Source organism: Carettochelys insculpta, chromosome 10 (genome assembly GCF_033958435.1).
Source record: "Carettochelys insculpta isolate YL-2023 chromosome 10, ASM3395843v1, whole genome shotgun sequence".
In the NCBI taxonomy this organism is placed as follows: Eukaryota; Metazoa; Chordata; order Testudines; family Carettochelyidae; genus Carettochelys; species Carettochelys insculpta.
The window spans coordinates 1,710,915-1,734,971 of NC_134146.1; the positions used below are offsets into that span (position 1 = coordinate 1,710,915).

The window sequence follows — 24,057 nt, forward strand, 5'->3', positions numbered from 1 at the left end:
TTCCCAGGTTAAACCCCTCCGGGGAATCACAGGCACCTGCCCCGCGCCCCCGCAGGCCGGCCTGTGATTTGGTGCCAAAGCCAAAGGCTGCCTGAAAGTGGCCTGACTGGGATGGGGCAGGGGGTGGGGAGAGGAAGCCAAGGAGCGATTGGGAAACCAGGCAGGACAAACACGGCCGGGACGCTGCTTCTGCTAGCCCAGCACGCCCTGGCCCTCTATATAAGGGCAAGGAGAGCCCAGCAGCCCTCACAGCCGCGGAGGGGCCCGTCTGAGCACAGCTCCTGCAACACCTGAGGGGCAAGCCCAGGAGACGAGGATGAGGTCTGTGCTCCACGCCGTGCTGTCCTGGGCGCTTCTGGGTAAGTGTCTGCATCTCAGCAGCTGGCGGTGGGCTGGCGCCCACACTCTCAGCAGCCCCTGCCCGAGCCGGCGAGCGCGAGGCCAGTGCAGAAAGGAGCCATGCACAGTGAATGCCCACGGTCGCTGAGCTGGGCAGGGCACGAAGAGAAAACAGCAGCAGGGCGCCGGGCCAGGCCAGCCGTTTGCCAGGGGGTTCGCTCCCCAGAGACGGCACTCGCAGCTCTAATTGCAGCCACTTCGCATCGTAGCTAAGGGCCTGCTCCAAAGTCCAGTGACAGCCACGAGAGCTTCTCCGCTGGCTTCGGCGGGCTTTGAATCAGGCACCCAACGGTCCAAAGGGCCGGGCTGACCGTTATTTACACTGACCTCTGGCTGCAGGGGAGGGTGGAGGTGCAAAGAATCTCGAAAGTGGAAGTGACAAACCAGTTACTGCAGAATCTGGAGGCTCCTGTCTTCCTAACCTGCCCCAGGTTCTGCTGTGCGGGATTCCCGGCAGCTCAGCTGGGTACTACCTTCCTTGCAGAGACACACCCTCCAAATGCCTGGAGATGACAGGCGACTGGTGGTAGCGCTCCGGGGCCATGGCCTCCCTGTGCCCCCACCAAAATTGCAATGGCTAGACGGGGTGCCCCTCTCCCCACAGCCATCAGGCGCCTGTGGCTGAGAGTGCTGGCGGGGACTGCTTGGTGGTATCTCAGAGAGGTTTCCACACTGGTCTGGCGTGACTAGTGGCTGTGAACCCCAGCGCTGCGCAGCAAAGGAGGCTCTGAGGAGCACCTCTCTTCCTCCTCCTAGGCCCAGCCAGGTCCCCGAGGCTCCTTCCACTAGCCAGGCCTGTACTCCTGCCTCTGGCACCTGCTCTTCCAGGCTCCTGGTTACCTTTGTGCAAACTGTGCTCATGACAAACCCCGTCTCTCTCTGCTGCTGTCCAGACCCCTCTGTGTGCTGGGGAGTCCACCTCCCAAACAGAGTCCCTCTGTCCGCCAGAGCCTGGACTTTGGCTCAGACGGGAGGCGGTAGAGAGGAGGGGTGGGGGGACACAAAACGAAAACCAGGCAGGGCTCTCTGAAAAGCGAGCGGTAAAGGGGGAGGTGTGGGAACAGGAGCTGGGAGCAGCTCAGCAATAAGGAGCCAGCAGAAAAAGGCTGTGGACAATGGCAGCGTTGTACAGGTGAAACAGAAGCACTGATTATTGCACAGACCTTCTCTTGTGCGGTCGTTTGGAACGGGCAAGTCGTGCTCTGTGGGAGTGAGTAGCCTTGCTAGTTACCGTGGTCCCTTCCCAGCTGGGGTTTGGGACCTCCCCTTCACGCGGCTTGTCTTACATGAAGTGTTGTCTTCTGCTTGGCATCGAGCGTAGCTGCGCCCCAGTTCCAGTTCGGGCCGCTGGCTGCTACGTGCCAGCTAAAGGACCTCGCTGCGATTGAGCCAAGCTCTTGGTCAGCAGAGGAGCGGCTGTCTCTAATGCTGTACCCTTCCTGCCCCAGGTCCTCAGCCTGCAAACACGTCAGTGCTCATGTGACTACATATGTGACCGGTCCCACTGAAGTCAGGGAAAAGCGCGTGGGACGGAAGGACATGTTTGCAGAACTGGGGCTGAAGTTACCTAGTCTGTCACTTTCTTTATACCGGTTGGTTATGTTCCGGGGCAGAGAACTTGGTGAATGCTCAGAGCACAGAAGGTATTTCTCCCTCTCTGTAACGTGCCACGAGAGGAACCTGCTGGGAAAGAACCGGGTTCACTCTGCAGAGCAGGATGCTCAGAGTTTAGCAGTTCAGTTCTCTCCCCGGGGGGGCCTCATGCGAAGCTGTGTGCAGACAGAAGGAGTCTTTCTGCTGGCTTTGGTGAGGCTCACGTCAGGGCCTTTTGTCCCCCAACCAGCCTGTGCCCTTGTCCAACCTCCGTCTTGCCCACGACCACTTTAACAAGTGCCTCCGTGCAGTAGAAGGCGTTACGCCGCACCAACCCCTGCATTCAGCGTCTTTAGTACCCGATACCCGACTAGGCAGGAAGTCAGAACAGCCACGCGCTCGCTAACAAGACCTTTGACTCTACAATGCGCCGGCTCCACATAGTCCATTATCTTATGCAAACCTGTAATGTCACCCCTGCCCCCCACATGTAACAGCCCCCTTTGCTTTTGCTAACAATTCCATCTCTGCTAGGAGTTAAACCCTTTCATGTGCTGCTGTGTCGTCAGCCTGTCTCCCTTCCCCATACTCCCACCCGAGCCAGGAAAGCAGAACTGCCCCTGACAGCGCAGTCCGGTGTCCACACCCGCCTCCCTCCCGCCAGGGAGAGAGTTACCAGTACGTGGGTGCTGAGGGCTGGCGGGCATGGCTGCGGCTGCAGGGAGAGGGCAGCAGCGGGAGACCGGCTGCATACCTCCATGGCCAATTTCCCAGCGCTGATGGCTAGCGGGGTGGGAATACTGCCAGCACCCTGGGCCTCGCTCCAGCTGCTTGGTTTGGCTCCACTGCTGCATGCCGCAGGGGGAAGCTGCCTTAGCCGGCCACCAGGGAAGTCCCTGAATTGAGGCGATGCTCTGGATGCCACCTCTCCCCATATCAGGGCCAGGGACTTGGGGGTACTGAGGGTGCTTCTGAGCTCCTGCAATTCCCCCCAAGGGAACAAGCCTTTGGGCTGCTCCGGCTCAGCGCAGGAGCAGCGGGGGGACAAGGAGCACCAAGCTCCCTTTTCTCACCCCCCCGTCCAGCCCCACACTGGGCGTGGTTTGGCCAGCTCAGACAGCGCATCCCCCTGCTGGCGTGGCCCTTCCCCGAGGGCATTTCCAGGGGTGTGACAGGGCAGGGGTGGCAACGGCTGTGCAGCCTTCCCTGCCCTCTCAGCAAGCGGGAATGGGCATGTTGGCGAGGCGAGTCTAACAGACACCGTTCCGTGTTCCCACTGAGGCTGCCAGGAGCTCGGGGGGTGGGGGGGGCAGTTTGCCTCGGCAGCACCGGAGGCCTGCAGCTGCAGAGCTGGCGCTGCGCATGCTTATTTGAGGTCCGCAGGGTAGGAGCTCTGCTCCTGGCTACTTCTTACGGGGCGCAGGGCAAGAAGGCAGGAGAGCAGCGCCCGCCCTGCACCCCTTAGGTCGGAAGATCCAGGCCAGTGTGGAGGCTGTGCACCCCCAAAGATCTCCATGGCGGGCGCGCCCGTCTGCACAGCTCTTCCGGGCCGGGGCGGGGGGGGGGGGCGGCCTCAGGACTTTAGGGTAGAGCAGGGGGATGGAAAAGTGGGAGGGTCGTTCCGGGGCAGAGAAGCACAAGCAAATGTGGAAAGTGCCCTGACACAGCAGGAACCAGACCACGTGTTTCTTGAGGAGCTGGCATTTACCAGAGCTTGCTGCCTTCAGCTGGGGAGCCCAGCCCTGCTCCCAGCCACGCCACAAATGTAGAGGGACTGCGCAGAGGACGGTCACTTTGGACTCAAGACTGAGTAACAGAAGGTCACGGTTGCGCCTTTTTCTTCTGCTTCCTCCAAAGAGGAACGATTGTCCCCTACGCGCAGAAGATCTGGGCGTCATCCTGCACTTGGGATGGGGTGAGGAGGCTTAGTGGAAATCTCCTGGTGATGTCAATCTCTGTCAGGCAGCTCTTTGGTGGGAGCTGGAATATAAACATATCTACACGCCTCCTTTTTCATTCCCTCCCCTCTGCCACACTTTGGGCCAAACCCATCAGTACAGTAACTCCACTCAGCTCACCGAAGGGGAATTTGGACCTTTGTATCTGCTCAAATCTAGACGTGCGAAACTGACACACAGAGCTCCAATCTCTGGTTCTGTTAGGGGGACTGAGCTGGGGAGGAGAGATCCCTGGCCCTCAAGGGAGACCTATGTCTGGCGGTAGAGGGGGATGCTGTTCCTCCCCTCGGGGGCTGAGGTTCATGGAACAACCACTTTATCCTCGCGTGCTCTCTCCGCAGTGCTCTGTCTTCCTGAAGCCCCGGCCCAAAGTACCCTTAAATGGTGCACTATATCCGAAGCGGAGCAGAAGAAATGTACGGAACTGAAAGCAAAGATGTCCACCACAACCCCTTCACTCACCTGTGTGAGGAAAACAACTCACCATGACTGCATCAAAGCTATTGCGGTAAGTTGCCGGCTGTCCTCTTTGAGCCACTATCTCCTTTCCTTCGGGGCCTGGCTGCGTCGCCCCAGCAGCACCCCAGCTGGGAAGGCAGCCAAAGAGAGGCTCTGTTAATCAGAGCTCCGTGACTTCTGGCCCCACTGAGGCATGGCCCACAACTGGTTTAACCCTCTTGTGTTTCAGGTCAGCGAAGCAGATGCCATTAGTCTGGATGGGGGCCACATTTTCGAAGCACACCTGGCCCCATATAAACTGAAGCCGGTGGTGGCTGAGGTCTATGGCACAGGAGAAGGTACGTTTGCATGGAGGGCCCCGTTACTGAGCATAATCTGGCGGCGCCTTGACCACTTTGTTGCTAGCTGGCAACATGTTAATAATGCCGTAGTGGGAAGGCACAAACTCTGGGCAAGTCCACATGCTACCTCAGAGACTCTGTCCTGCTTCGGAGCTCCCCACAGTCCAAGGGTCAAGGCCTCTGCTGGTGCGAGGGCTGATCGCAGGCGGGGACCTCCACAGAGCCGGGCCAGTTTACGCAAGTTGAGCGTCGCGCCCCGAGTGCCTTGGTAGAGTAGCAGTGACTTGTACTCCTGCTCCCTGCCGCATTGCCCGCGCTCTCAGTGTTAGGTCTACCACTCCATTCACATCTCTTGCCTCTGCTTCCCTACAGCCAGACCGGCCTTTCCTAATCCCCTTGGTTTCTGATTGGTCGGAGGGTGTTTTCCTTTGCCGCACCCTTCCAGCTCTTGCTTCATTCCTTCCTGCTGAGCAGAGGGCTAGTGTCACCTTGACCTGCAGAGTTCATCTCCAGGCCTGTGTAGCTGATTCCCTCACCCACCTTGTCTCTCTAGTGACATAGGGGCAGTTGTTTTGTGGAGGACCAGGTGGAACTGAGCGCACAGGCTGGGCTCTGGATGAACAAGCCCAATGAAAAGGGAAATAAACAGAAAAGAAAACCTGTCGTCCTCTTCCTCTCGACTGCCTTACACAGGACTCTGGGAGGAAAACCACAGAACTTCTCCATTCTTGTCTCCATCAGCGCCCGGTTTCCAGATCCCACCCAAACTCCCAGGCTTCTCTTTGCATTGTCACACGGGTCTCTGTTTGGAAGGTCAGGCTGGTTTGATACCATGCAGAGAGTTCAGACTGCAGCAGCGCCGCCGAGTGCTTCTATTCGCCATGTTCTGGTGAAAATTGAAAAGGTACCAAAGTCAGGGAGGTGAAAGCAGCGGGTGCCTGCTGAACTCAGTCCCTTCGCGCAGATGTAACGTGTGCCAGACAGGGGAAGGGGAGACTTTCCCAGACCCAGTTTGGAGTCTAGGCCTGCAAACCTTACGCACTTACGTCATCTTTACTGCCAGCAAAAAGACACCTCGCCAGGGGAAGAGCTGTTAAGAGCTGCGCATGTGTGGCAAATACAGGGAAAGACAAGAGCATTTAGGAACCAGTAGTAACAATAATAAGTGGAATATTTAACACTGTGTCCATTACAACCATTACCATCAGATTGATGCTGGCGCGGGAACCTGCGTCTGAACCAAGCGAAGGGTCAGGTGTCTTGCTGTGTTGTTAGGAGGTGGAAAATGTTGGACTTTGCTTCTTTTGGCCAGGATTCGCATGACATGGGAGAAGACAACTGTGTGGGCTGGAAGGGATGGTAAGCGACACCCATTTCTGTTGGTTTGTTCCTTTGCTCCAACACTTGCTTGTTTTGGCTCCTTCCCTGACAGACTCGACCACCAGCTACTACGGTGTGGCCGTGGTGAAGAAAGAAACCACCTTCACCATAAATGACCTTCAAGGGAAGAAATCCTGCCACACAGGGCTGGACAGGTCTGCTGGCTGGGTCATTCCCATTGGGACCCTGTTGAAAAAGGGTATCTTACCCTGGAACAGAACCACGCCCATAACCCACGGTAAGCTGGGAGAGAGCGTGGGGAGCATTCAGCTGGCGGGGTGGGGAGGGCAGGGATGGAGCAGTGTTGGGGAAGGTGGCAAACCTTTCGGGGAAAGCAGCGCGCCAGTGGAGCCCTTCACCTTTCCTTGGTCCCCCTCCTTCCTCCTCCACCCTCCCTAAGGGCACTGTCAGGAGAGCAACAGCTCCCTGGCTTGGGACCTAGCACCTTCTGCTCAGCCGCGCCTCAGAAGGGCTGTTGTGCGACAGTTCTAAGACGCCAGCCTGACGCAAGGCCCTTCTACTTTGCCACGTGCAAACACCCTGCACCACTGCCCTGTGCCGCTGGCCAGCCCCTGGCCTCTGCCCTGCTGGGGATGCCAGCTTCCCCATGTCCCCTTTAGCAAGCCGCCCCTTCCAAAGGCCTCAGATTACAGGCAGTCCTCCTTTCTGCACACGCCCTCTCCGCCACACTCCTGTTCTCCTCCAAACAGCCCACGCTACTACCCTGAGGGGAGAAGGCAGTTTGGGGAAGGGGGAGTTTGCTGATACCCAGTGCATGTCTTTTTCCATAGCTGTGGCCCAGTTCTTCTCAGCTTCCTGTGTTCCTGGTGCTCCTGCAAATGAACCAAACCTGTGCCGCTTATGCCCAGGCCAGAAGTGTTCCCGGACGGGGCCTTACTCTGGCTATTCTGGAGCCTTTAAGTGAGTGACAGTTCTTTGTATTTGATAACTATCTGCCTCCCCCCGGCGTTTTTGCTATGTGCAGAGACAGCTGTACCACAACTGGGTCTCCTGGTGTAGCCACACTTGTGGAGTAGTTGAGACCCAATTGACTCATGAGTTCCTGATGAGCAATGGAAGAAACATCCCCTCTCCGCATGTGACCGAAGAGGGCTCCTAGCCTCTACAAGCGGATGGCGACCAGGCACTGAGCTGTAGTTTGCACCTGGCAATACAGAGCGTTATCAGTGGGCTCCTCTCCTCCTGCTGATTATCATTATAAAATTCTTCTCAGTCATTGCATGTCCTTCCTCAGCCCCGTGGCTTTTTGGGAAGCTAAACTCTCACGTGCCTGAGGCTTGCTTCCAAAGCAGCCGTCCGGAACGTACGGAGGTGACCTGAGATTAGCAACAAACACAATATTTCAGTGTCCTCCTTTTCCATCCCCCAACCCCCAGGTGCCTGAAAGATGGAGCTGGAGAAGTAGCTTTCATCAAGCACAGCACGGTTGAAGGTAGGCAGGTGGGACCGTTCCGTTTTGCTACCTTCTGGGCAGGTCTGTCACTGGGTCTCTTTCCTTGACTTCTGTCTACGTGGCACTGGCCTTCGGTTCTCGCTTGGTTTATCCCAAGCCTCTTTTCCCTTTGTCTCTGCGAGCGAATAAGCTTTGTGTGCTGTGTACCTAACTGCTCAATAAGTAACTGGGAGAGCAGATTTCACCCCTTAGCCGAATGGCTCTTGTTTGCGGCTGAACGAGGCTAGGAGCGTGGGGACCAGTTTGTATGTTGCTTTTTCAATCTGCCCAGCGAAATCCCACCTGCCCATTGTCCTGTGCAAGGTTAAAGTTGGGGACAGGCTCCACCTCCACCAACATTGTGTGGGAACCTCGTACGGTCATGCCAGCAGGAGAGAGAGGATGGGCTTGTGGCAATGCGCTGGGCAGGGACTCAGGAGACCTTGGTTCTGCTTCCAGCTTCACTGCTGACCACTCGGGCAAGTCATTTTGTCCATATCCACAAAGGGTCTGAGGTGCCTCTCCCCTTCCCCCGCTGTTATGTGTGGAAATGCAAGAGTGGACTCCGTGCCTAAGGCTGCAGAGGCAGGGAGCCTGGCCGCGGATCGCAAGCACAGACCTGCCTCCAGGCCCAAGAGAGGGGCAGGGTTTAGTCCCTTGTCGGTTTCTGCCATTGGCTGGCTTAGGACGCACGTGACTTGTCGGTTTCTCCAACTGGCTAGCTTAGCTGGCTCCCCACTCACGTGGCAGGCTGGCTTTGTGGGTCCCAGTCTCCAGAGCCTGGGTCTCCCCATGCACTGGACAGGGCGGGGAGCCGGGCGCGCCTCCCAGGCTTTGCGGGTCCTGGTCTCTGTGGGTTCCAGTCTCTGGAGCCTGTGTCTCCCCATGCACTGGACAGGGCGGGGAGCCGGGCGCGCCTCCCAGGCTTTGCGGGTCCTGGTCTCTGTGGGTCCCAGTCTCCAGAGCCTGGGTCTCCCCATGCACTGGACAGGGCGGGGAGCCGGGCACGCCTCCCAGGCTTTGTGGGTCCCAGTCTCCAGAGCCTGGGTCTCCCCATGCACTGGACAGGCGGGGAGCCGGGCGCGCCTCCCAGGCTTTGCGGCTCTCAGGGTGTCTAAGTCTTAGTGGATCTGGGCCTTTGTCTCCTTTGGCCTCAGCTCTCTGGCTGGGAAAATGGGAGGACAGGGAGGGAGGGGGTGTGTCACGCCTCTCATGCAGGGTGAAAACCGGGACGGGGGAGTTTCCTGAAATGGGGCCTTCCAAGCCCCTGTCAGTAGTGGTGCTGCTGTAAGGTGTGGCTTCCGTTCCTCCCAGAAAACGACCCCAGCGGGGTAGACCAGTATGAGCTGCTGTGTGAAGACGGCGCCCGGAAGCCGGTGGATAAGTACAGAGAGTGTTTCTGGAGCAGGGTGGCTGCTCACGCCGTTGTAACACGGAGCACGGATGACTCGGCTGACAAGATCTTCAGGTTCCTCTCTCAGGCTCAGGTAGGGGTTTGCTCCCCCTTCCCTCCCTTCCCCTCTGGTCCAGCCTTGCTTCTGGGCTCCCCTGCTCGCTCTCTCCAGTTCTTCCCCAACGCCACCTCCCGCTCTTGGCGTGCGCCTGATCGCCTCCGCTCCTGACAGGCCAAGTACGGCAAGGACACCACAGACTCCTTCCAGCTCTTCAGCTCTCCTCACGGGAAGGACCTGCTTTTCAAGGACATCGCCACCGGCTTCGTCCGCCTCCCCCCCATGATAGATGCCCAGCTCTACCTGGGCTACAACTACTGGATGGATATTCAGAGTCTCAGGCCAGGTGAGCTGGGATCGGGCAGGGGGCCGTGACATTTGGGGGAGGGGAAGAGTCCGTTAGGAGCCCCCGGCTCAGATCGTGCTCTTCGAGCAAAGCAACTCCATCAGCTCGTCTCCCTGCACGCAAGGGGGCCCCTGAGCCGTACCGGGTGTAGAGGACAGCCGGACCCAGCTGCGTGGGTTCAAAGAACAGGTGGCACTGCCACGCCTGGGTCTGTTTGAAGGCAGATTCCTTTGGCCCAAGGTTCGGACTCCGTGCGCCACGGCAGATCACAAGCAGCAGTTTGTGTCTCCCCCGCAGCGGCCTGGCTCCAGCTCGGTATTCGCTGCACAGCCCAGGGGCGCTCGGAGGAGGAACCAGGCTGCAGGGAGACACGTTTCCTTCTCTGTCTTCTCCCTCTCGGCCCAGGAGCGGTTGGCTGGGCAGGCACCTCCCAAGCCCTTTCCTCCGACAGCTCAGCTGTACGCTCCTGTGGCTTGGTCTCACCCATTGCTCGCCCCTCGCCAGCCAGCAGCCCAGCAAGGGAGTCGGGGGCACAGCCCCCAGTGTTGCCAGAGGCAGGGGCGGGGATGCTGGGGTGGGCCCTAAGCGCTGTGCCACACAGGGATCCCTGTCCCTCCAGCAGTGGGGTGAGGACAGGTGACATGCCAGCCATTCCCTGTCCTGGGGACACACGCTGCCCTTAGCTTGGCTTCAGCCACCCACCACGCTGGGCCTCCCTTCTGTCCCTCTTACGGATGCTCCCTCACCAGTCCCGGGGCTCCTGTAAAGTGACATCACGCACCCACCTGCCTCCGCCCGGCGGCTGGGAGCACCGTTCTGCAGGGACTCGGGACTGGCGCCGCAGGCCTGTGGGTGAGCTGCCTGCAGGGTCAGCGCTGCCGGTCCCCACAACCTGCTGCTGAACGAGGGCCAGGCCAAGAATCAGTCACAGAAACACTGGGAGAGTCAAAGCGTAAGCGCTGGCAGTGGGGGGAGGGCTGGAGCAATTTGCAGTCAGGAATTATTTGCCGGCCGCTTGCTGTTAATTGTTTCTGCTCTGTTGCTCATTCAAGAGCAGCTCATGGGAAACACCTGACAGTAAAATACTGGGCCATTGTGATTGGATGTCTGGGTAACACGGGGATAGATCCGCAAAGGGGCTTGGGCAAAACCAAACCAAAAGAAATAATTTCAGCAGGAAACAAACCAGTTTACTTCAAAGTAAGTGTAGTCCCGGAAGATTTACTTCTAAAAAAGCCAAACAAAATATTCAGGCTTCTGTGTGCTGCGTGTTGTCATTTCGGTGTGGGAGATGAAGCTGCTAACCGAATTCCACCCACCTGATGAATGCGTTCTGCCCCCAAACTGCATGGTGTTTTTAGCAAATAAACTACTCAGCCACGAAATTCACCCCAGCATGTCTGGGCTGTGGGGGGAGAGGCTGGGGCTGTGCAGAGCCTCTTGCAGAGCAATGCACAGCACCTCCAGTGCTGAGCGGTACAGGGGTCACAGAGCCAGATTCTGAGCTGGCGCAAATCAGCAGCGCTAAAGTGAAACCAAAGTAAATCTACGGCAAGTGGCAGAGTCTCCATCTCTTGCTGACCTCGAACAAAGCCCAGCTGCCACTCTGGAGGCTGCTTCGGTCCCACGCACATCCTCAGCCCCAGGACGGGGGTAGCAGTGAAACGCTCTGGCCACCGTTGTACAGGAGGATCTAATGGTCCTTTCCATCCTCAAGGTCTAAGTCTATAACTCGGTTTTGAGGCATCCCCTGTCCAGTGAGAACCAGACCCAGCCCACTGACCTCCCTTTCCTGCATACACCCTTGTTCTTCAGTAGTCTGGATTTGCCAAACAAGACCATTGGGAATCGGGAGCCGGGAGCCTGTGTGCCCAATGACACTGGTGACAGCCGCCCTGCTGTTCCCAGAATCGCTCAGCTGGTGGCTTCAAGGGTTAGCGGAGCCTTGAGCTTATTCCTTCCACCTCTCCATCTTCTCCAGAGGCTCCTGAACGCCCTGGGAAAAAGGTGATGTGGTGCACAATCAGCAACGATGAGAAGGCCAAGTGTGATGCATGGAGCACAGTGAGCGGAGGCATCCTAGACTGTGCCGTGGCAGGAACCACAGAAGACTGTATTGTGAAGATAATGGTACGGGCTTTTCTCTCCACGCGGCTGCCAGGGTGGGGGCTGGCGCAGGGCAGGGCAGGGCAGGGCGGTTTCCTCTCCCTGTCTTTGAGCAGCTCTGGCCAGGACAGTCTCAGCGGAACGGTTTTTCATTGGGAAAGGCCAATTTGTTGGAAGCGCAACTTTTCGCAGCACAGGCTCAGTCCTGGCAGGTTTCTTTCCTTGCCCCTCTGGTCAGCAGTTTACAAGTTGTCGGAGCATTTCACCCGGATGCTTTCTAAGTTCTCGCGGTCGGCATCCAAGTCCCTTTCACTTCAGGGTGTGAGCTGCTTGCTCTGCTGTTCTTTCGCCGCAGTTGTGTGGTGGGGGGGAGGCTGAGTGAGACGCAGCTTCGCTTCGCGTCTGAGGGGCTGTTCTCATTGCAGAAAGGTGAAGCGGATGCCATGGCGCTGGATGGAGGCCACGTCTACACGGCTGGCGTGTGCGGCTTAGTGCCAGTCATGGGAGAGTATTACGGGGGTGAGCAGGCGCATTCGGCCCCTTTCGCTTGTCCTCGGGGGTGGGGGGGTGGGGCGTTACCGACTTTATTTTGAAGTGTGATAAGTCGATGGCCCTGATCCTGGTCACAATTAGCTGGATCCAGAAAACATCAGCGGGTGGGTGGGGTGGGGCTCAGATGGCCTTTAGATCACCGCGGCTCTGGGAGCCGCACGCTGATTGAGACGCAGGTGGTTGCGAGCGTAGGCTAGAGCAGCCCCTTAGTGGCTGGAGCAGGGTAGCCTGGTCACCCCCATTCCCTCTCCTGGAAAACCCCCGCCTCGGGGGCAGTGTGGCCCGGGACTCCTCCATTGACTCTATCCCTGGGGGAACAGGCATGTTCTCCGGGGGCCGGTTCCAGACCGGGCTTCTCCTGGCCAGCAATCCAGGTGGGGAGGGGCTGCCTGGGGCACACCAGACAGGCCAATGACCGCTGGTTTGGCCTGTCCTGAGCAACCCTTATGCTCTGCCTCTACCAAGCGCAGTTAGGCCAGCTCATGCCCCTGAGGCAGAAAGTTACAGGGCAGTCCAGCTGCAGACTTAAACTCCTCACCAGCATAAGGCACCGTCTTCCAGGCCGGCGCCAGTCGCTCTGCTGAGCTGTTGCCCCAGAGGAGGCAGCTTTGTTGTGCTAATGCCCTGGATGTTAGACCAGCTGTTCCTCTCCCCTTCTGCGTTAAGCCTGCCTCAGAAAGGAGCTTGCCAGCTGCCCCACGGAGAAGTCCCACCCCCCGCCCCCCGCCCCGGGCCCTGGCCGGAATCCTTAGCAAACTAGCGACATGCCCGGTGCCGGGGAGGGCTGCTTCTAGCATTAGCTGCAGGCGTGCTTTTGAAGAGCGCTCTGAAAATTCCCCCGCTTTCCCATTTCAGATGACACTACACGATGCCAGCAGGAAGGAACAGTCGGAGGTAATTCCTGGTCACAGCGGGGGAGAAAAGAAAATCCTGACCTCCAGGAAACCGAAAAAAATAAATGAGTCAAGCAACAGCGAGCGAGGGGCCGGCCAGGGTTCCCCACTCTGGGGACCGTTTGTGGCGGCGTGGAGCGCGCGCGGGCGTGCTCCGGGAGACCGAGGCAGGAGCAAAGGGGAACGTTTCCTATTGGTCCTCAGTTATGGAGACTGAGGATCACAGGGAGGAGCAACAGGAAGAACCCACCCAAACTAGTCAGTCTGACAACCTGACCACAGCTAAAAGCCGACCGAAAAGCAAGGTCAGGGTAGAGCGTACCGAGGGGAAGACGCTACTTACCCAAAGGGCCTAAGGAAATGGGCTCGGGAGGAGCGTTACCCCTCGGTGTTAGCGTTTGCCCAGGTGGATGAGGTGGTATTTTCGTGTGTTCCTCTGAGGCGTCTTGTCCTGGCCTTGGTGAGAGGCAGAAACGGGCAGGCTGACCCGTTCAGCCTGGGGGCGCGGGAGGGCCGGTACTGTTGTTCTGCCTGGCGTAGAGCCTCTCGTCGCAGGAGAGGGATGAAAGGAATTCTGGGCCCGTCAGTGTCAATCCTGGCTCAGGTTCGACTCTCCTGCGTCACTTCCTTTTCCTCTGCTGTGTGACAGAAACGTATTACACCGTGGCGGTGGTGAAGAAATCCAACCGTGGGATCAGCTGGAACAACCTGAGGAAGAAGAAGTCCTGCCATACAGGGGTGGGGAGAACCGCCGGCTGGAACGTCCCCATGGGCTTGATTTACAACCAAACCAAGAGCTGCAATTTCGGTGAGTCACCTCGTGTAGCCATGTCCCTGGCACAGGCATCAGCGAGGCCAATGGAAGAGAGCAAGTGCCTCATCCCCCAGCTCTCCTCCAAACTTCGAGCCTCTGGTGACTCGGGGGTGCGGGTTGGGCCCTGCCACGGGGGAACTGCTGCTTCGGTTCCCAGGGAGCTGAGCAACCGAGCGGCTGTGCCGAAGAGATTCGATTGCTGCCCAGCTGAGGAGCAGAGCACCCATCATGCCCACGGCCAGCAGCGTGTGTTTCTATTGGGGGTGCGCATCCACCCATGCCTCAGTGCACTCAACAAAATTTATTCTGCCCCTGGGTGGAAGAAAGCAAAGGGAACCCTGCTCACGTGTGTGGATAATACGCCCAGCTAGACTGCTAACGGCCAGGATGAAAACGACAAGGTCTCGGGCAGAAATTGTCTTGTGAGCTCTCCATAGCTGCGTCTACACGTGCACGCTACTTCGAAGTAGCGGCACCAACTTCGAAATAGCGCCCGTCGCGTCTACACGCGTCGGGCGCTATTTCGAAGTTAACTTCGACGTTAGGCGGCGAGACGTCGAAGTCGCTAACCTCATGAGGGGATCGGAATAGCGCCCTACTTCGACGTTCAACGTCGAAGTAGGGACCGTGTAGACGATCCGCGTCCCGCAACGTCGAAATTGCTGGGTCCTCCATGGCGGCCATCAGCTGGGGGGTTGAGAGATGCTCTCTCTCCAGCCCCTGCGGGGCTCTATGGTCACCGTGGGCAGCAGCCCTTAGCCCAGGGCTTCTGGCTGCTTCTGCGGCAGCTGGGGATCTATGCTGCAGGCACAGGGTCTGCAACCAGTTGTCAGCTCTGTGTATCTTGTGTTGTTTAGTGCAAGTGTGTCTGGGAGGGGCCCTTTAAGGGAGCGGCTGGCTGTTGAGTCCGCCCTGTGACCCTGTCTGCAGCTGTGCCTGGCACCCTATTTCGATGTGTGCTACTTTGGCATGTAGACGTTCCCTTGCTGCGCCTATGTCGATGTTGGGCTGAGCAACGTCGAAGTTGAACATTGACGTTGCCGGCCCTGGAGGACGTGTAGACGTTATTCATCGAAATAGCCTATTTCGATGTTGGCTGCACGTGTAGACGTAGCCCATAGCTGCCTGCTGCAGCGTTTCTTGCGTTTGCTTCTAGAGCAGCTGGTCTAGTCTGCTCGACTAGATAGAGCCTTGGTCTGCACCAACAGAGCAAATTCTGTCTTCCTGCCCCGAAGGATGTTAGGCTCACCCTGCCCCTACTGACAGCGGGCCCAGTCCCCAGTGATTCCTGGAGGCTGCCTGTGCTATTTCTTAGGCTGAGGATATTAGTGGGATTGTAAACTCTGCATGGGCGGGGGCTGTCTTTGGGCTCAGTGTCTGTACAACAGCCAGCTCAGTGGGTTCCTGGGCCACAACAGCTCCACAGATAATTCTTATTTCCAAACCGACCGACGAGGGGCGATTGAAAGTCCTGGGCTGCTTCAGGCTGGAGAAGAGATGGCTGCGAGGGGGCGGAGACCGGCTGTCAAGTACCCGAAAGGGTGTCACAGGGAGGAGGGAGACAAATTACTCTCCTTAGTGTTTGAGGGTAGGACAAGGAGCAATGGGCTTTGAGTCTCATGCTGAGAACCTGCTGCACAAGAGTTGCTGCCCTCGGCAGAGCGGTGCCCATCTGCTCCTGGGGGGCTGGATGTCCGTAACCTCCCTTTGTCCAGGGGCAGCACAGGAACGAGTGCTTTCCAAAAAGAACCACTACCGCGTTCAGCTAAAGAAACACCTCCTGGGTCTTCTAACGCAGACGCAGGGTTTATGTCAACTAATTTCAATTAATTCGAGACCTCACAATGGCAAATCAGCTGACGATTCTCATGAAGGGGAGAGAAAAGCCAGAGTGGAAATCCACAGCCGGTGCTCTGTGTTCCCCCGGCAGATAACTACTTCAGTGAAAGCTGCGCTCCTGGCTCTCCAGCCGACTCGTCGTTCTGCAAGCTGTGCGTGGGCAACGGCAACGTGCCCAGGAAATTCGTGTGTGCCGCCAACACCAACGAGCGCTACTACGGGTACAGCGGGGCCTTCCGGTAGGTGACTTCAGTACAGGAATCCCTCGGCACGCGCGCTGCCAGCTCGCGCCTTAACGCGGGACAGGCGCCGCTCAAAATCCCTCTCCCCCGCCCCGGCCTGGCTCAACCCCCCCCGGCCCCACGCAGCTCTGGCTTAGCCCCACACCTGGCCCTGCTCCGGCTCACCACCTCCATGCAAGGCTCTGGCTCAACCCCCTTCCCCCCAGCCCTGGTTCATCCGCCCACCCCCCGCACGGCTCCGGCCCAACGCCACCCCCAGCCCCCTGCAGCCCCAACCCACCGCCAGGCTTAACCCTCCCCAGCTGCCCTCCCGTCCCCAGGGCTTACCTTGCAGAAGGAGCTCCAGGTGCTCCTGCTGCTTCCCTGGCTGCAGAACGTGCGTTCCGCAGGGGGAAAAAGCCGCCCCCAACGTATGCAAAACTGGAGTTACGCGAGGGCACGTAATTGAGGGTCTGCTGTACACGCCTGGGTGCAGGGTCAGCAGGGAATGTACGCAGGGGAAGGCAGCTGCCTGCACTCCCCGGCTGCCCAGGAGGGCTGGGGCCATGGCCTGGCAGCTCTGGGGCGCTAACCCTCGCCCCAGCCCTTCGGGTGGCCAGGAAGGATCGGGATGGGGTTAGGAGGGGTTTGCCTACGCGTCTGCAAGGGAGAGGACCGCTACAGGTTGCCCTTGAACTGAGAGAACAGGGATGGGCTTGTAGATCTTCCCCCAAAGCGTTGTATGGCCCCAGCGGGGACCCCGGGGGCCCAAACCCTGCCCCCGGGGCCAGCTCCTCGGCACCGGCACTAAGCACGAGTCGCCTTTGGCGATGAGCTGCGTCTGGCTCCCGACTGGTGCCGAAACGGCAGCGGTGCTTCACGGCTCGCAGGAGGCGGTGGAGTCGGAGGCACCCCTACTGACGCACACGGGCCGGGGCTTCGCCGCAGGGGACCATGAGGGTGGCAAACTGAGCTGTGCAGCCCCAGAACGAGCACGTCCGTAAATTGACAGCAGGCGTGTCCCGTACTTGCGGGGCGAAGCTTCGGCTTTCTCCTCCCCTGCGCCGCGTCAGCGGTGACGTTCCCCCTGGATTCCGCAGGCCGCGGCCCTGGTCAGTCCGGCTCAAGTCTCAGCCAGCTGGAAATGCCCACGGGCCCCCCCGATGGGCAGCGGCAGCAGCAGATCCAGGAGGCCAGTGAGTCACGAGCGCCTGTAACACCCGCTCTCTTCTCTCTCGGTGTTGGATAGGTGCCTGGTTGAGAAGGGGGACGTGGCCTTCGTGAAGCACACGACTATCGGCGAGAACACCAACGGTAGGTAACCAGCTCCCCTTGGCTTGCGACTCCACCAGTGATTCACTGGCCAGGCGCGCGGGCGCTAAAGGCCTAGCCTGGCCGCGACAGGGCGACGGGGAGGCCTCGCGTTGCCGTGCGGGGGTCCCACTCTGTGCTGCCTGCGGCGCTGAGAGGTGCTGGGCTCTTGCAGCGTTCTGTCCCCTCGCCCTCAGCGCCGCTGTGCTCTGGAGCCAAAGCCTGCTCCCTCCATGGGCCTCCGCGGGCTTCACGTGGAGTCACCGAAGGGCCAAGTCTCATCACCTGCCCGGTGGGCGGACGCAAACCCCAGTGCTCGCGTCAGACGCCAGTGGCTGCTCACTCCTTCTGCCTGGGTCCGGCTTCACAAGGCCCAGACGGACGGGTTCTGGGGCTGCCCCTAGTTCTCTGCCCCCGTCAGCCCAGCTCCCCCTCAACGGCCCCATGCAGAGCTCTCGCTCCTGCCCTGACGCCCCCAGGCACAGCGTCTGCAGGCCTGAGAGCTCGGTCCCCATTTCCGCAAGCCTGGGCTGCACTGTTCAAACCAGCCTAGGGGGTTTGAGCACATCAGCTAGTTGAACGAACGTGAGTAGAAGATCTGGGAGTAAATCCTCCAGGTCTCCCCAGCACCAGCTGCCTCCTGCTGAGAGTTCATCAGCTCATCTCCTAGACACGTGCTTGTACCCAGACACAGACATTCCCAGCGATTCCCCCACGGCGCCACACAGGCAGCCGCTGGCCAACCGTTCTCGAGCCTCCAACTAATTCTCCTTCAAGGGCACAATACTGAAGACTGGGCGAAATCACTGAAAAGCGACCAGTTCGAGTTGCTGTGTCTCGATGGAAGCCGCGGCCGTTACGACGAATACACGACTTGCAACCTGGCCGAAGTTCCTGCCCATGCTGTGGTCACGCGTGACGACAAAGCCTCTGCTGTCCGCCAGATGCTGATAAACCAGCAGGTCAGGACAGGGGCAGAAATCTATTCTGCTTGTTTTTCTGTTGCCCTCTTAGCATTCAGAGGGAACCAGCAGCACGTCAGCTTTTCTCTCGCTTTCAGCTTGTTTCCATATTCTGTCTCATCCACTGGAAATCTGCACGCACAAGTGGCCTTTCATGCCATTGCCGGAGCAGTAGAGGAGATCAGGACCTTCCTCCTTTGCTAGCAGAGAGTCCTGCTGTACTAGAGGAATTGCCCTGTGGGAATCTCTGGCCACCTTAAGTTGTCCCAAGTGAACGAGGGAGATGGGTGAATCCAGCCCCTCAGCATGAGGAAAATATCTATTTCAAGACCTCTGTTTCTAGAGAGCCCAAAGTGACTCAGATCAGCTTCCGCTTCAGCCTGCAATCTCTGCGCTCTGGATTGGGGTTTTCTACCTTCCCCGTCACCGTGTTGTCTGAGCTCTTTCCAGGTGAAGCTGCGGGACAATACCCCTGCTGGGTTTTGTGGCTGCTGCTTCTTTCCCCCGCTGCCTGTAGAGGGAAGCTCTTTCAGGACTGTACACATTTGGTTTTCTGATGTTCTGTTGGTGGTGAGAGAGCTTTCTCCAGCTTTGTGCCCGTCAGGTGATCTAACTTTGCATGTGGCTGAGTGTTGGCTTTCATCTGTCTGTGTCTGCTTACCCGTTCCCTCCTGTGTTTCAGGCCCTGTACGGAAGGAGTGGATCTCAGCAAGCTGTCTTTCAGATGTTTAAGTCAGATACCAAGGACCTTTTGTTCAAGGATTCCACCAAGTGCCTGATTAGACTCTCTGAGGGAACATCCTATGAGAAGTTCCTGGGGAAAAAATACTTTGATTCTGTCTCCAGCATCAGTCAGTGCTCACCATCAGGTAACAAACCCAGACGGGAAATCGATGAACTGCATCTCTCTGCTTCATAGACATGAAGATCACAGGGCTTAAGAGAGTTATATCTGTCCCTGCTCAAGCCAATTTCCAAGCAAAATGAGGGCAATGACTTGTGAAGATACCAAGACATTTTTAAAAACGTGGCACCTTGGAGACGAGCAGATAGATTTGGGCATAAGCTTTCATGGGTAAATCCCGTTTTGGATGGCGAAGTGGATTTCTGCTCATGAACGCTTATGCCCAAATGAATCTGTTAGTCTTCAAGGTGCTGCAGGGCTCCTCTTCACTGGTTTTGCACATACAGGCTAACACGGCTTCCCCTCTGCTACAACGCCTCTTTTTGGTTTGTAAAAACATGAGGAGCTGAACCGTGCTGGGTTGGTACCACCTGCAGCCCAGCTCTGTTGTTTATCTCTAGTATAGGCCCAGTATGGGAAGCGGTGATACAGCCTTCCCTGCCCTGCCAATGTGCTCAGTCCTGGTCCGTAGAAACTAGGCCTTAGAATAAAAGATGACAAGGTCGTTGGTCACGTTCCTTCAGTTCTTGGCCTCTCCTCTGAGATCACCAGCAAGGGGGCAAACTAGAGGAGAGGCCAAGAGCAGAAGGTGAGTTCTGTGATGTGGGTGCATGTCCACTGAGCATGTAGCCTCAGATCTCCAACGCGTGTGAGACGCTCAGAGAATGGCAGTGACTCTTGGCTTGGGCGGACCAGGCATGGCTTTGAGCCAGTGCCCTCGGACCCTCTCGCGAGTCCCTTGGGCTCACCCAGTCCCCTGGCCACCAATCTGAAAGGTTTATTCCCCGACTGGAACTGCTTTCCCGCGCGAGCTGAAAGTGGAGGACCTTGCTGTGAACGCTGCTGCCCCTGCCCTCTGGCGCGGCCTGCTTGGCGAACGCACAGCCAGCGTAGCTCCAAGCTCCCCGCCGGGACCCACTCCAAAGAGCGCCAGGCTGTCGGGGCTGGGTGGGGAGCGCGTGGGAGGCCTTTGTGCACGCCAGCCTCCCCATGCTGCTAGGGGTGAGATGCGTTCCGCCAGCGATACCTGACTCTGCCTATTGTCTCCCCCGTACAGAACTCCTCAAGGTCTGTCGCTTCAAGGACCGGGCCTGATCAGCTCAGCAGGGGCTCCTCACAGCCGGAGGCGAAACCCGGAAGCTTCATTCCTCATAGCCTTCTCAGCACCCAACTCTAGCTAGACGGGTCCCGCTGCCGCTGTCTCTTGCCTCCCTTAGCTTGCCCTCACAGAGCCTGTTCTCGTGACTTTTACAACCCCCTGCTGTCACCAGAGTGGAAAATAAAATCTTAGAGACTAACCACGGGCTTGCAGTGATTTGAGTCGGGCTGTTCTTTTGCGTTTGCAGAGTCTCAGGTTCAAACACACACAACAGCCCAAGCCAGCCTCAAAGCATTGTTTATTATGCAGGGTCTGTGGTGTGCTTGGCATATTCCTTTGGAAACTCTAACGATGAACCTGTACAGGCGCTATGGTAATACAAATAATCACGTACACCCAGCGTAACCCAAACCAGTAGAGCTTGTTCGGATCCAAACTTTAGATACCCAGTGGAACCAGTCAGAAATGCGGAGCTGCAATTTCCACTAATGTTACATGCGCAGCATTTCTGGTGCTGGAGCTTGGCCCCTGTAAGCTGCAAATAAACGTAGTTCCCTTCATGGAACATGGAGACTGCATGCTTTTCCGGAAGGACAACTGCCTACATCTCCAAAGGGTTGACACGTCAGCTTGCTCACAGAAGGCAGGCTCCAACCTGCCAGTCACAGCTCCACTCAGGAGCCCCTCATGGCTACTCCCAGACTGCTGTACAGCCTGCGTGCTTTCAACCTCCAGAGCTGGAACAGGGCCCCCGCACTGCCCATATCTGGCGGTCTGTCGGCACACTCGGGGGGTGCTGATCCTCGGTCTAGCGTCTGCTCCTGAGAGCTGAGGCCTCCCAGTGCAACTGCCTGGCTGGTACTGGCCCAGCAGCTCGCCCCCTCCAGCCAAGGGCACGAGGCTTCTGGTTTATAGTTTGCTTTTTCCAGGGGTGACATGAATAGCGCAGTGCGTAGAACTCGGGTGGGAGCCTTACGCTCTCTCGGCGCCTTGCTCAGCTCTGCACACAGTACAGCTCGCGCGCCGCAGCTGCCGGGACTGGGGGCTGAAGTCCAAGCCCACCACGATTGTCCAGGGTCGTCCTGATGCAGTGCGTGGCTAGCTGGAGTCTTCTGCGCCCGCTCACCTCTGACCCTAGCACACTCCCCTGTGTCTGCCCCACTCTTCCCCTTTGTGAGTCCTTTCCAAACGCCTGCTTTGTCACCTCTGTCTCTTAGCCTGGTCGGGGGAAAGTCCACCCCTTCCATTTTCCTCCCCCCGCCCCCCCGTAGGCCCAGTGCTGCCAACCGCAAGAGCGGAAAGATCGGGTCAACCCCCTCCCCAAAGTCCAATTATTGGTGCCCCCTCCCACCCCCGTCACGAGATTTCTTTGAAAAGATGATGGGGGGTTGTGGTCTGTGCTTTGAGGTGTGAACTGCCCCTGCCTTTCCCCGGTGTGGGACACCCTGCTGGGTCGCGGGGGTCTGGCCCTGCTGCAGCTGCTCTTGTTTTCAGCAGTTAAAATGACCCCCACAACCTCCAAATCAACCATGTTCTCCACATTTCCCAGGGGCCGTGTGGGGAGGGCAAAGCCCTACGGGGATGGCTTCTTTCTGTTCCCTTCTCCACCCTCCCAGCCTGTAAACATAACGTCAGCTCCTGGTGTGTGTGTGTGTGTGTGTCCTGCATGGGCACGTACAGAGGGCAGCAACCACAGGGCCGAGATTCACAAGGGGGCTGCGGTGTCTCATGGCCAAGATCAGGTTCCCTTGTGAACAAGCTGAGTGAGGCCGTAACGCTGCAGACAAGCAGGACTCATCTTCTCCCTGTTCAAGCCAATGAGTTTCGCATGTCCATCGGCCGGGGAGCAGGCAGCTGTCGGAGTTAAGGGTCACAGCTGCTCAGGGTGACCCAAATTGGCGGAGACAGTCCCAGGGAGCAGTCGCGCTCCATGTCTGTGTTTTTAAAACACCTGTGGGTTGGCATACAGAGTGACCAGGAGCTAGTGAGCAGGAGTGCAACCACCGAGTGTAACCGCTGCTTTGTTCATTTACATCTCGGCTGTGCCCACCGACCGGCTCACTGCCCCGGCAGCGGCTGGCTGGGCGCGGAGGTGGTATTTTTAGAGGAGCAGGCCCGAGGCTTGAAAGAGCAGTTCCGCCACGTGTGACCGTTTTAAATGGATCGCTTCTACCCAAACATTCACGACACAGCTCGCGATCCAGGTGGGCTCCTGTCGAAAGCGGAGGGTAGGCGCACGTAATTAGTGACGGTATCATGTATACGTGGCAGGGGCGGGGCCTGGGACAGTCAGCCCTTAGCACTGCCCGAACCATGTGGAGCGGTGCAAACGGGATCAGGCCACCACCGCTGCCAGAGGAGCAGAGGCAGCGGCCAGAGTGCCAGGCTCCTTTAAAACGCCGGGCCCCTAGATAACTGCCCCCTTCGCTGCCCCCGGTCCGTGGGCCTGTCTGGAGGGCTTGGCTTTAAAACCCCACTCATGTCTTATAATGCCACTTTTTGTATGGAACATACTCTGCCAGGCGCAGAATTTAAGGACACAGCAGCAGGCTGCTTAAGGGTTAATGTTCTCCTGGTTCCTATGGCACTTCATATACGGCAATCGCCTGTTAAGCGGTGGAACGCCTGCTCGCCACCTCAGGGCCAGCTATCTCGCGTGGCCTTTGGGAAACAGCCTGCTGTGCCCTGGAACTATTTGGCGTTCGTATAACGGCTGAGTGCAGATGGGTGGGTGTTGCTGGCTGGCCGATGTGGGAGCAGAGGTAGGCATGGTATGGCCGCTGCAAAAAGTTTTACAGGCTGTTTGGCAGCAGCCACCTGCAGCCTGCTGAGGGACTGCACTGGGCAAAGCCTCTGGCAGCACTGGACTCTTGGCAGAGCTGGGCTGCAAGCTTCATGGGAAGAGGGCTGGGCTTCACGCAGTTAAGGTCACCATACCTTAAGTCTCCAAAGAGAAGACACTGCTGGGAGGAGGGAGGCAGGGAGGGCAAGTACTAGTTCGACTGTTGTTTTCTCTAAAGGAATAGCTCGCGTTTGTATAGGACAAGAGTAATGTCCTCAAAACCAAATGTCAATCAAATTTAAATGTACCAGTCAGTGGCAGTGCACGGGTAAGGGTGGCACTACCATACCAGGCCAGCCTTACTGCTGTGCTGCTGCTGATGGTGGCTATGGTAGCCATAGACGTAGCTCGAGAATAGGGGACAGTTGCATTTAGTGCTCAGTGAGGTGTTAAAACTAAATTTCATGCTACTTCATAATAACCATATCTATAAAGACTACCAAAGAGCTACACAGCTACTCGAAATTCTTGGCGTGAGTAGTGTTGGTAGCTCTCTCCTTTGCTGGCAGCATTCAGATGCTTATTAGCCATGTCTACACGTGCACGCTACTTCGAAGTAGTGGCATTAACTTCGAAATAGCGCCCATCATGGCTACACGTGTTGGGCGCTATTTCGATGTTAACATTGACGTTAGGTGGTGAGACGTTGAAGCCGCTAACCCCACGAGGGGATGGGAATAGCGCCCTACTTCGAAGCTGAACGTCGAAGTAGGGACCGTGTAGTCGTTGCGCGTCCTGCAACATCGAAATAGTGGGGTCCGCCATGGCAGCCATCAGCTGAGGGGTTGAGAGACGCTCTCTCTCCAGCCCCTGCGGGGCTCTATGGTCACTGTGTGCAGCAGCCCTTAGCCCAGGGCTTCTGGCTGCTGCTGCCGCAGCTGGGGATCCATGCTGCATGCACAGGGTCTGCAACCAGTTGTCGGCTCTGTGGATCTTGTGTTGTTTAGTGCAACTGTGTCTGGGAGGGGCCCTTTAAGGGAGCGGCTTGCTGTAGAGTCCGCCCTGTGACCCTGTCTGCAGCTGTGCCTGGCACCCTTATTTCGATGTGTGCTACTGTGGCGTGTAGACGTTCCCTCGCAGCGCCTATTTCGATGTGGTGCTGCACAACGTCGATGTTGAACGTCGACGTTGCCA

General features: G+C 57.8%; 1 protein-coding gene across 1 annotated transcript; it reads left to right on the plus strand.

The window, feature by feature from the left end:
* The first annotated feature begins 208 nt into the window (after positions 1-208).
* TF (transferrin) lies at positions 209-20,280 on the plus strand. Its single transcript, XM_075003758.1, has 17 exons — positions 209-359; positions 4,292-4,458; positions 4,639-4,747; positions 6,183-6,368; positions 6,922-7,051; positions 7,528-7,583; positions 8,898-9,070; positions 9,209-9,380; positions 11,362-11,510; positions 11,912-12,005; positions 12,894-12,932; positions 13,581-13,739; positions 15,676-15,823; positions 17,055-17,119; positions 17,894-18,078; positions 18,761-18,947; positions 20,040-20,280. The coding sequence occupies exons 1-17, from the start codon at positions 317-319 to the stop codon at positions 20,075-20,077; spliced, it is 2,100 nt and encodes a 699-aa protein (XP_074859859.1). The 5' UTR covers positions 209-316; the 3' UTR covers positions 20,078-20,280.
* Positions 20,281-24,057: the final 3,777 nt, after the last annotated feature.